The 12,732-nt window shown below is 38.9% G+C and overlaps 1 protein-coding gene across 17 annotated transcripts in view; it reads left to right on the top strand.

Annotated features, from left to right (window-relative positions):
• The first annotated feature begins 364 nt into the window (after positions 1–364).
• Positions 365–12,732, top strand: part of CCDC66 (coiled-coil domain containing 66) — a 53,615-nt gene continuing 41,247 nt past the window's right edge. For 6 of the 17 annotated variants that reach the window (XM_023201178.2, XM_023201132.2, XM_023201119.2 and 3 more), the window contains exons 1-7: positions 365–462; positions 2,058–2,122; positions 2,771–2,796; positions 6,906–7,347; positions 9,386–9,551; positions 9,742–9,845; positions 11,912–12,033. In XM_023201178.2, coding sequence (XP_023056946.1) covers positions 452–462; positions 2,058–2,122; positions 2,771–2,796; positions 6,906–7,347; positions 9,386–9,551; positions 9,742–9,845; positions 11,912–12,033 — 936 coding nt within the window. In that variant the 5' untranslated portion in view covers positions 365–451. Of the gene's footprint in view, positions 463–2,057; positions 2,123–2,770; positions 2,797–5,491; positions 5,610–6,873; positions 7,348–9,385; positions 9,552–9,741; positions 9,846–11,911; positions 12,034–12,732 lie in introns of those variants that run through there. The other 11 variants (XM_023201169.2, XM_023201195.2, XM_023201149.2 and 8 more) reach the window with 11 other exon arrangements.

Genomic DNA, 12,732 nt, shown 5'->3' with positions numbered 1-12,732 from the left:
CTGTTGTTACATAGGAGAACATCTATTCTTAGGAGATACATGCTGCAATGTTAAAGGGTTAAGCGTTACAAGGTCTGTAACTTACTTTCAAATGGTGACCCAAAAAAGGGTGTGTATGTGTGTGTTATGTGTGTGTGCGCGCGCGCGCCTTTTGCAAGGTTACAGTTGCGAGAAGCGCCAGGTCTCCGCCACCGAAGTCTTAGACTCATAAGCCGGGTCAGGCCAAATTCCGCGGCGCGGAGGGAAACGGCACAATCAGAATTCGCAGCCGTCGCCCTGGGAGCCGCGGCCCAGCTCAGCGCACCAGCCAGCATGCCCCATCCTGATTGGTCCACTTTCTCAGCTCGCCGGCACCCCTATATCCAATTAGCGTAGCGCTTGCTGAGCGGCGGCGGCAACCGACGTACACAAGGGGCTGGAGCGTTCTGTGGAGAAAGTGTGAGGTCAGGCCATGAACTTGGGGTAAGCTGGGGTAAGGAAGGTGGCCGTCAGCGGAAAGGGGGGCCATGTGTATCTGGGTTGTCCCTTGGAGCCTTTAGCGGAGAACGTTCCCAATCTGCGCCGCCGAGAGGGACAGAGCCCAGTTCTCGGGTAGAAGAGCGAGGTAGACGAGTCGGCCCTTAGCGATTCCACAGACCTTGCATTTTCACTTAATGACTCGCATTAAAACTGCCCGTGATTCCCGTTTCGGTCCCTTATTTACCTCAGGATGGGGAGGGAAGAGAGCTGAGGAGGAAAGGAGAGAAATGACGAGACAGTTAGAGGAAGCGTGGAGGCTCCTGGGGAGGACTCCTGGCCCACGCCCCGGGTTCTTCGCCACCTTGTTTTTGGAGTCTTGCAGAATGTCGGAGCGCCCAGATTAGTTTTAGGTGCAAGAGGCGGGGAACCGAGGCTTCTCAAGAAATCGATGTAGTACCAGTGCCTAACACCTAGTAGGCGCTCCGTACGTAGGGGTGAATAAATAAAAAGGACTGGTGCATGGTCTTAATCACTCGCAGGTTTGATATTTTAAGAAGATGAAAAGCCACCAAACTCTCACTTAAGTACACATCGTTCAGCAAATGTTATTATGTTTTAGAATCTGAGGATATGGAAATAAATAAGATAGCGTGTCCCTTAAGGAGATTACAGTGTAGTGCGTCATTGAAGATACTTTACCATTCAAGGTCTTTTCTTTCTTGGTGAGGTTTCACCAACATAAACATGATCTGTTCATAACCCTGCAATAGGGAAAGTCGTAAAACCTATTCTTTCCAGTGTTTTACCTTTAATAGTTAAGTTGAGGTAATTTGATTTCCTCTACCTGAGCAGCACGGCAAATTTCGCATTCCTAATCAGACCTTTCCCAGCCTCTCTCTCCCTTGAATGGCTTGCTGGATTTAATTTTCTCTCTCTGAATTATGGACTGTATGTATGGGCTGCCATTTTTGTTTTCAGTGGAATTTTAGGACCTTAACAGACTTTCAAGTTTTGCTGGCAGTGCCTGCTGTTACTTTATGCCTTTGCTTTTGACATGCACGTATAAAGCATCCTACTAAATATCAATATGTATTATTTGAAATATTCAAAGTGGTACTCTTTGCTCAAGCAGTTACTAAACTTGATGGTGGTGTTAGTCATTTTCGATGCTCCAGCACTCCATAGAATGTGTTAGTCATGAGTTAATTATGAAACTAATGAATGGTGGTTAAATATATCTTGCTCCTTTAACTTATGTGAGGCGTTTTGGTAACAGCATTATTTTTTCCAGTCTAGAGTTATTAAAAAAAAAAAGGTGGTATAACTGAATTGATAGTTTACCAATAACAAAATGAGGTTTCAAGTTAATGATAACAATGCTTGTGTTATTGAAGAGTTTCAAGAATTTTCCCTGTAGTTGTGGGTTTTATCTTGGATTGCAAAACGTTTTTAATAAAAAGACTGGTTTGATGTGTACAAGATTTTCTGCATAAATTCAAAATAATGGATTTATTGTCAAGGTTCAAATGAACATTTCTGGTTATTTAAAATGTTGCGGTTTGTTAACAATGAGAGACAACTTTCTTTTTTTATTGCAGAGATGGTTTAAAGCTTGAAACTGAATTACTGGATGGAAAAACCAAGCTAATATTGTCTCCATATGGTATGTTATGTTACAGAAATCTGAAATGTTAAATTTTAAATTCGTACATAAAATTTATATTAGTTCAACAGACTTTTTGCTTGTAATAGAGTGATATTTAAATATTTTGAAAAAAACTGTTTCCTCAAACTTCTTCAAATTTACTTCTAGCCAAGTCGGATTATAACACTGCTTACTACTGTCAGTATTCGAACTTATAACATTTAATGTCCCAGTATAGTGCGTGTTCATTATATTTGCATATAGCAAATATCCTTATTGCCTGATGAATAATACAAGTGAAATTTATGTGATTATGTTCTTTGCACGTAAAGAATGTATCATTTGAGAAAAGTTTATAGTAAGACCACAGTAAAATGCTAAAGCCACTTTTAGTATTCGTTTTTAATCTCAGTGTACTTTGCTATCTTCTCCTTCGCATTTTTTTCTGTTTATATTTTTCCTTGGAAAGATAAAAACAAAAATAAAATAGAAGTAAATACTTGAACTGGATTGGGAAAGAACACTCAGTGAAGATCTAAAGTTAGTGCTTTCGAGGATAATGTTGCCACTTTAAAATCTTACAATAATATTAATTACAGTTTTCTTGCATGACCACCTTAGTATGTTTTTGGTGGACAGTTTAGTAATTTTTTTTTTCTTTTGTAGAACATAAATCAAAAATTTCTGTGAAGGTAAGCCATATGACTTTGACCTGACCTGTTTTGGAATGTAAAATGCAGTTTTCTTTACAGTGGTTAGAAAATAATTCCAGGGAAATGTCAAGTGTTCTGAGGAATTTGGAATTATAGTGAGAAGTTATTTTCTTGCTTTCAGATTGGTCCTTTCACAGAAATTGAATTATTTTAGGTTTAAAAAGCCCAACAGACCCTCTTTCTCTAGATAAGTGCTATTCAGTAAAACGTCTGTATTAACGGAAGTGTTCATTAATAAAGTCAGTATTATCGAATATGGAAGCCACTAGTCATGTGTAGTTATGAGCACTTAAAATGTAGCTAGTATGACTGAGCAACTGAATTTCTAATTTCCTTTAAATTTTAATGAAATTTAATGGATAATGGACTGTACTGGACAGTGCAGCTCCAGAGATCTTTAAAAATAGATATTCAGACTTTAAGCAAATGTTTTTTCTTTTCATACTCAAATTCCATTTGCCCAACACCAAAGGGGAAATTTAATTCACAAATTGTAGCATGCATTTAGCTTTTTCCTTTAAAAGGTTGCACTTGAGCTTAAGGGTAGTTTTCCTTTTAAATTATTTTCCCTTATCAGGAATCTATTGTGCTTTTCTTCTGCAAAATACATTATCACTTTGTTTATTTTAATTTTTGAGACAGAGTCTCACTGTGTCACCCAGGTTGGAGTGTAGTGGCATAATCATGGCTGCATATCTTCCTCCTCCAGCCTCCTAAGTAGCTGGGACCGTGTGCATGAGCCACCATGTCCGGCTGATTTTTTAAATTTTTAGTAGAGATGGGATCTCATTATGTTGCATAGGCTGGAATTATCATTAAAAAAATTTTTTGAGGTTAGGCATGGTGGCTCACGCCTATAATCCCAGCACTTTGGGAGGCCAAGGTGGGTGGATCACCTGAGGTCGGGAGTTCAAGGCCAGCCTGTCCAACATGGTGAAACCCCATCTCTGCTAAAAATACAAAAATTAGCCAGGCATGGTGGCGCTAGTCCCAGCTACTTAGGAGGCTGAGGCAGAAGAATCACTTGAACCCTGGAGATGGAGGTTGTAGTGAGCCGAGGTCGCGCCACTGCACTCCAGCCTGGGCAACAGAGCAAAATTCCTTCTCAAAAAACAAAAACAAAAACAAAAAAAGCCAACTTTTTTGATACTTGTACTTTTCTTGTTACCTATTTCTTTTTTAATTTTTAGATTAATATCAGTAGGAATGTATCTTCTCCTCTTCCATAATTTACTACAGCCCCCTTTTCTTTTGTCTTTGCAATGTCTTAAAGTCTTTACTTGTCTGTGGATAGAACCCAGTTTGGATGATATACCACTTTGCCCTTCAACTCTAAGCCCTTGATGGCTTTACTTGCAGGTTTAATCAAGGTGAAGAAGTTGCTGGAGTACCCAAAATATCCATCAATAAATAGGTGAAGATGATCAGAACAATTCCCCAAGCTACATATAAAATTGTTTCTCTTTCTCTATCATATAGTTATATACCCTGTATGCTCCCCTAATCACAGACTACAGATTGTATGTTACTCCTACCGCTTTCCCTATTAAAAATTGCAACTAACTGCTGTTATTTGAAACACATTCACAAATACAGTGGCCTTTATCAAGTTCCTAGATGAAAAGCTATTTGTAATGGTTGATTTTTATCTTCTCCAGGCTGGTTTGTTACAGAAGCCACATTTGTGAAGACATTTTATTGTCATTTTAACCAACTCAGAACATCTGAAGATCTCTTTTATAAGCCTATAATGAACAGAATTACTAGTCTTGGATTTTTGGTAGGCCTATAATAAAGTTACTAGTCTTGGACTTTTGATTACTAGACTTTTAATTTTTAATTAAAAAGTTCTATCAGCTGTCAAGAGGTGTTTTAGGATTTTTTTTTTTTTTTTAGAGTAACTAATATGTTCTCAACTAATGTTGAGCCTAAATTGTTTACTGCTTTAAAGCAAATTGTTTGGGTTTATCCCCATTGCATTTGGGACTTCAAAATACTGATGCAACCTAAGTTTCCTTTCTGTATTGATTGTTTTCAAGAAGTTTATCTTCCCATATTGATAGAGGTTACAGAGATCCTTCTCATTTCTTTTTGGTCTTTACAGACTATAAACACCAAAATCAGTAGTATTTTCTTCCTTTTTTGTTTTGTTTTTTAGTTTCCCAAATTTCACAGTTTGGCAGCTAGATGTTGAATTCTCTTTTCTGTAAGTTATTCATGAATTCTGTCTGCATTGTGCTTTTCTTTGTTCCTTCTAATGGGGTAAGCTCCTGAGTTACTACAACACCAAAAGTCTCTTTTTTCTTTTTTCCCATTTCCCACTGGTTGAATTATTGTAATCTCCATAGTATGTTCTTTAAACACAGCTGAACTCTATCTCATTATCATCCAGTTTAACATATATGTGGTCAAAGTGCTTTCCTAATTCTATCAAAATCTGTGCATTTTTCTTTTTTCTTTTTTTTTTCTCTTTTTTGAGACAGGCTTTCTCTCTTTGTCTAGGCTGGAGTGCAGTGGAACAATTATGGCTCGCTGTAGCCTCAACCTCCTGGGCTCAAGGGATCCTCCTGCCTCTGCTTCCCAAGTAGCTAGGACTACAGGCACATGCCCACACCACCATGCTCAGTTAATTTTTTAAAATTTTTTGTATAGACGGGAGTCTTCCTGTGTCGCCCAGGCTTGTCTCAAATTCCTGGGCTCAAGTGATCCTCCTGCCTCAGCGTCCCGGAGTGCTAGGATTGTAGGTGTCAGCCGCTGTGCCTAGCCTCTCCTACATTTTTCTTCAGTCCATGGTAATGAAGTAAACTTGGTTACTTGTGTAATTTCTTAGGTTTATAGGAAGAGAAATGGGAAACTACACATAGTCCAGTATCATAAGTAATTTATTAAAATAATGGATTCTAAAACTCTTACACTTAAAATAGTCTCAAAGATTAGTTGAACTATAAAACAAAAAAATTTTTATGAGTTTGTCTGCATGTGAGAATCAGTGACATACTAAAAGGTATTTGTAATATTAGTGCTAGGTAGCACATTTTATATGTATATTTTTTGTTTGTTTGTTTTAGAGATGAAGTTTCGCTGCTGTTGCCCAGGCTGGAGTGCAGTGGCATGATCTTGGCTCACTGCAACCTCCGCCTCCTGGGTTCAAGCAATTCTCTTGCCTCAGCCTCTTGAGTAGCTGGGATTATAGGCGCCCACCACCACGCCCAGCTATGTTTTTTGTATATTTTTTTTTAGTAGAGATGGTGTTTTACCATGTTGACCAGGCTGGCCTTGAACTCCTGACCTCAGGCAGTCCACTTGCCTCAGCCTCCCAAAGTGCTGGGATTACAGGCGTGAGCCACTGCACCCGGTCCCCATTTTATATTTTAAAATGTTACTTTTCTCTGGTTTGTTCTGGTCTTGGGATCCTGGCCCCATATAAATTGTGAAGTCAAGTGGTATTAAACAAATCCATTGAACATTGTCTTTATAATAATGAAAAATGGCTGGGCATGGTGGCTCACGCCTGTAATCCCAGCACTTTGGGAGGCCAAGGCGGGTGGATCACCTGAGGTTAGGAGTTCGAGATCAGCCTGGCTAAGAAATCCCGTCTCTACTAAAAATACAAAATTAGCCAGGCGTGGTGGTGGGCACCTGTAATCCCAGCTACTCAGCTGGCTGAGGCGGGAGAATTGCTTCAACCTGGGAGGTGGAGGTTGCAGTGAGCTGAGATCGTGCTGTTGCACTCCAGCCTGGGCAACAGAGTGAAACGCTGTGTCAAAAAAAAGTAGTTAAAAAATTTTTTTTAATTAAAAAAAAAAAAGAGATAATGTAGGTGGTATAATCTAATGACACTAGATTCAAAGCTGGAGTATAGTGGAGTTGTCCTATAACAACTATAATAAAAGTTCCTGAAGTAAGATAATTTCTAGTTGTTGATGAAGATTTGGAAGTATTAAGAGTTAGTTTCTTAAGGTTATATTACCTAAATAGCAAAATGGAAAAAAGTTTAGAGGACTGATTTATCACAGATCATATAAATAAAGATAATTGTTGATTTTTCTTGGACAGTTATAAAGAATAAGCTTCTGGTGTTTTAACAGATGGGAAATAAGACCAAGATTGCAAAATGTCCTTTAAGAACAAAAACTGGGCACATTCTAAAATCAACACAAGATACTTGTATAGGAAGTGAAAAGCTTTTGCAAAAGAAGACAGTTGGTTCAGAAACATCACAGGCAAAAGGTGAAAAAAATGGAATGACTTTTTCATCCATTAAGGATTTATGTAAACAATGTGTAGATAAAGACTGTCTTCATATCCAGAAAGAGATTTCACCTGCAACCCCTAATATACAGAAGACTAGAAACACCGTAAATACATCTCTAGTAGCTAAACAGAAGCCTCACAAAAAACACATCACAGCTGAAAACATGAAGAGCAGTTTGGTGTGTCTAACACAAGACCAACTACAACAGATTTTGATGACTGTAAACCAAGGAAATAGATCTCTTTCCCTGACTGAGAATGGAAAGGAGGCAAAAAGTAAGATTTTTATAAAGTTTTCATGAATTTTGATTTTTTCAATGTGTATTTTAGAATGTCAGATTCATTGGGTTTTATGTAACTGTGACTCTTAAATTCTAATTTAACCTGTCAATCTATTAAAATAATTGTTCTTTTAGAGGACTTTCTCTGATGTGCAAAATTATTTTTATAGTTGTGCCATATTTTAAGGTTAGTGCTCAGAATATTAAGAAACCCAGTTTCTGTGGATTTTAGAAAAAAATGTTAGTACAAAAAACATATTTATTTTAGAATATAGGAGGCTTTACTCATATTTAAAATAGTTATATGAAACATTGTTAAGAAAAAAACCCATTATGGTATTTCCAGTGAAAATTAAGGAAACTTTACTATGACTATTTGACTTGAGTTGCTGAAAAACACTGCTTTCCTGGCTGCTGCATTCCATGCTAAGAATTGGCAGTACTTTTTTTAAAAAACAAAGTTAACACAGATTTGGAAGGAACAGTAGAGTGTTACAAGCTTTCTCTTTCACAAGTCTTGGCATTGTATCATGTTTTTAAAAGCCTTCTAATTTCCACTTTGGGATAAGGAATTGCGAATATGAAGACAATAGAAATATCTAAAAATTTATTAGGCAATAGTGAAATAAATAAAAAATTAACAGTTCACATGGAGAAGCCCCACAAATGGTTTGGGGACCCAGTAACTCCTGTATATTCCCATGATACTCAAGATGGAATTCTTTACTCTCTTGTTATAGATTATTCTTGGTAAAATGAGGGAGCTGAATTTTGTCTTTAGGGCTAAAATTCTGGCAACAACCTGCTTATTAGGCATAATGAGAGACCATATCAACAAAGTTAAAAGCAGAATTTGCCTAATCATGTAGACATTCATATTAAGTATGCTTTCTCTTCAATGGGAGAACTAGCACATTCAAAAGAAATCAGAACATTTTTTGAGCCAGCCCATGAGCCCTCTGTAAAACATCTGATTTTGGTATTATGGCTGGGACATAGAGTCAATTCATGAAAAGGTTTTCCACTGATTTCACAGCTAAATAAGAAAAGTAATGTCAAGGTAATGAGTATTTATCAAGATATTGGTATTTATTCCCCTTTAGATTGTGATTTGTGTTATAATTTTTATTTATTCATTCATTTTTTGAGACGGAGTCTCGCTCTGTTGCCCAGGCTGGAGCGCAGTGGCGCGATCTCGGCTCACTGCAAGCTCTGCCTCCCGAGTTCACGCCATTCTCCTGCCTCAGCCACCCAAGTAGCTGGGACTACAGGCACCCGCCACCCCACCCGGCTAATTTTTTGTATTTTTAGTAGAGTCGGTTTCACCTTGTTAGCTAGGATGGTCTCGATCTCCTGACCTCGTGATCCGCCCACCTCGGGCTTCCAAAGTGCTGGGATTACGGGCGTGAGCCACTGCACCCGGCCAGTTTTTATTTTTAAAAGCATGTTGGCAAGAAGAAATGGAGATTTGTTTTCTGTTGTTGCTCGCTTGTTTTCTTCCTTATTTGATACAAGAAACTGTATGACTGGTCATGAGCAAACCATTTAACCTCTGGGCTTCAGTTTCCTTTTTTTTTTCTTTTGAGGCGGGATTTGGCTCTGCTCCCCAGACTGGAGTGCAGTGGCACAATCTCAGCTCACTGAAACCTCCACCTCTTGGGCTTAACCCATCCTCCCACCTCAACCTCCCAAATAGCTAGGACTACAGGCACTGCCACCACTTCTATCTAATTTTTGTATTTTTTGTAGAGACGGGGTTTTGTCATGTTGCCCAGGCTGATCTTTAACTCCTGAGCTTAAGCAATCTGCCCGCATCAGCCTTCCAAAGTTCTGGGACTACAGATGTGAGCCACCACACCCTGCTTCCTTTTTTCCTTTTTGACGGGAAGGGAAGCTTAATAGCCACCTCAAGGATTGTTTTGAGAGTTAATTTAAGTAATGTATAAGACATGTAAGAACTGTATAGCAGTATGTCAAGTACTATAATAGATGTAATTTAGTGTTAATTTTAAAACATGTATTTTACCTCCTAGGTCAATATAGTCTACATTTAAACAGTATCTCTAATCAGCCAAAGGATGAGAATATTATGGGATTATTCAAAAAAACTGAAATGGTTTCATCTGTCCCAGCTGAAAGTAAATCTGTCTTAAATGAACATCAGGAGACATCTAAGCAGTGTGAGCAAAAGATTGCCATGTATGTAACTCCTGTCTGTTGTTATTGTGTGGTCATCTTTGGAATATGGTTTTGCTTTTCCTTTACTTGTGTGTGAAATAGTTACTCTGAATAGTTAGAGCTATTTAAAAGCTTATTACTTAATATTTATGGAGTCAGTTGTATAGAAATGTATGATACAGTTTCTATTATCTTTTGTGTTTTACCTTAGAGAGAATGAATGGAAACCAGCTGATATATTCAGTACTCTGGGGGAAAGGGAACGTGATAGAAGTTCGTTGGAAGCAAAAAAAGCCCAGTGGAGGAAAGAGCTAGGTAGGTAACTTTTATACCTTTATTATAGTTTTATTGGGTTAAAGAATATGTATCGAAGCCGGGCGCAGTGACTCACACCTGTAATCCCAGCACTTTGGGAGGCCAAGGCGGGCGGATCAGGAGGGCAAGAGATCGAGACCACCCTGGCCAATATGGTGAAATCCCATCTCTACTAAAAATATAAAAATTAGCTGGACGTGGTGGTGTGCACCTGTTGTCCCGGCTACTTGGGAGGCTGAGGCAGGAGAATTGCTTGAAATTATAGATTTCTGTTATAGTCTTGAAATTTCGTTAGTGACTAAGAAATATCCATTACTTCTTTGACTAAACTTGGAGTCTGCATATCACAGTTTGCAAAATGTGTGACCTAACAGTTGTATTTCTTGAGAATAGCTATGCTAAAGGCATGAGATGGGCTTCACTCTAGTTGAAAAACTAGTAAGTCTTGTGAGGCCATCACTAACTTGGCTGGGATGGGTGACATAGAAAAAGAGATAAGCAAAACCAGGTGAGTGGCTCGCATGTAATCCCAGCACTTTGGAAAGCCGAGGTGGGGGATTGCTTGAGGCCGGGGGTTCAACATCTGCCTGCTGGAGCAACAGAGCGAGACCCCATCTCTACAAAAAAAGAAAAAGAACTACTTGGAAATGACCGGAATGTTTTGTGCTTTAATCATTTTTGTTGTTGTTGTTTTGAGATGGAGTTTTATTCTTGTTGCCCAAGCTGGAGTGCAATGGCGCCATCTCAGCTCACTATAGTCTCCTCTTGCTGAGTTCAAGTGATTCTCCTGCCTCAGCCTCCTGAGTAGCTGGGATTACAGGTGCCCGCCACCATGCCCAACTTACTTTTTGTATCTTTAGTAGAGACAGGGTTTCACCATGTTGGCCAGGCTAGTCTCAAACTCCTGACCTCAGGTGATCAGCCTGCCTTGGCCTCCCAAAGTGCTGGGATTACAGTCGTGAGCCACCACACCCGGCCTTATGCTTTAATTATTTTAAAACTCAGTTTACTTTTTTTTTTTAAACTTGTCTCAGTAAAGCACCTCTATTTAAGTCATGCTTCCAGTAACATTCTTGGAATTTAAATTTATACATCATCGAATTTTGTATTTAAAGAACTGTTGCTTGGGGGTTTAGTTTTGACTATATCTGTCAGACCCAGGGTTTTACGTTTTTTACTTGTCAGCAATTAAGAAATAATAGCTAACATTTATTGAATATTTACTTTGTGCCAAGCCCTATATTGAGATAGACACTATTATTATCCCCATTTTATAGAAGAAACCAAGGCTTAGAAAGTTTGCCAGCAGTTGGCTGGGTGCGGTGGGCTTACGCCTGTAATCCCAGCATGTTGGGAGGCTGAGGCAGGTGGATCACAAGGTCAGGAGATAGAGACCATCCTGGCCAACATAGTGAAACCCCGTCTCCACTAAAATGCAAAAAATAACCGGGTGTGGTGGTGTGCACCTGTAGCCCCAGCTACTTGGGAGGCTGAAGTGGGGGAATTGCTTGAACCCGGGAGGCTGAGATTGCAGTGAGCTGAGATCGCGCCATTGTAGTCCAGCCTGGTGACAGAACGAGACTCTATATCAAAAAAAAAAAAAAGCTTACCAGCAACTTGCTAACAATCACATAGCTAGGAAATTGTTGAACTTGAATTTTAACCCATAGTTCTCTACTTCAGAATTCTAGCTTTTAATTCTCTTAATAATAATTGAATGAACGTTACAGGAAACTAGAACCTCATGATATTTCACAAAATATAAAATACGTTATTCCAAAAAAATTGCTCCTTATTGGTAATTGTGATAATGAAATTGTACCATACTTAACTTTGGTTCTGATTAAATTTTTTCTTATTCTATGTCCCTAAAAAATTATTCTCTACTTTGTGAGTTAATCTTCTTCCTAGAAAGTTTTGATTAGATCCGTATTGGTATCTGCATTAAGAAAGTCATGCGGCAGAGCGAGACTCCATCTCAAAAAAAAAAAGAAAGTCATGATTTGTTTACGTGGTTCTTTTTTTACAGTTTTTGTACATGTTTTTAAAAAGGACATTATTTACAGATGAACAGGTTGCTCTAAAGAAGAAAGAAAAAGAAGTTTCTGAAAAATGGAATGATCCTTGGAAAAAATCTGAAAGTGATAAAATAATATGGGAAAAACTTCAAATTCTTGACCAATCTAGGGTAAGACATCTTAATTGCAATCTAGGGTAAGATATCTTAATTGCAATTTTTAAAATGCTAAGCAGTGTTCAGGTTACAGAATTTATTTTTAAAGCTTATTATTGAGACGGAGTTTCTCTCGTTGCCCAAGCTGGAGTGCAATGGCACAATCTCAGCTTGCTGCAACCTACCCCTCCCGGGCTTAAGCAATTCTCCTGCCTCAGCCTCCCGAGTAGTTGGGACTACAGGTACTCACCACCAAGACCAGCTAATTTTTTTGTATTTTTAGTAGAGATGGGATTTCACCACGTTACCCAGGATAGTCTCGAACTCTTGGCCTCATGTGATCTGCTGGCCCTGACCTCCCAAAGTGCCAAAGTGCTGGGATTACAGGCATGAGCCACCGCGCCCAGCCTATTTTAAAAAACTTGTCATATTGTTGGGTTTTTTGGTGTGTGTGTGTGTGTGTGTGTGTGTGTGTGTGTGTTTTAAAGCAACAGGGTCTTGCTCTGTTGCTCGGGCAGGAGTGCACTGGTGAAATCATAGTTCTCTGCAGCCTTGAACTCCTGGACTGAAGGGATCCTCCTGCCTCTGCCTCCCAAATGGCTGGTACTACAGGTGTACTCCACCATCCCCAGCTAATTAAAAAAAAATTTTTTTAGAGACAGGGTCTCACTGTGTTGCCCAGGCTAGTGTCGAACTTCTGACCCCAAGTGATCC

Source organism: Piliocolobus tephrosceles, chromosome 2, assembly GCF_002776525.5.
Source record: "Piliocolobus tephrosceles isolate RC106 chromosome 2, ASM277652v3, whole genome shotgun sequence".
NCBI lineage: Eukaryota > Metazoa > Chordata > Mammalia > Primates > Cercopithecidae > Piliocolobus > Piliocolobus tephrosceles.
Note: the sequence above shows the minus strand (reverse complement) of the source record. Positions and strands in the feature narration are given on the sequence as shown.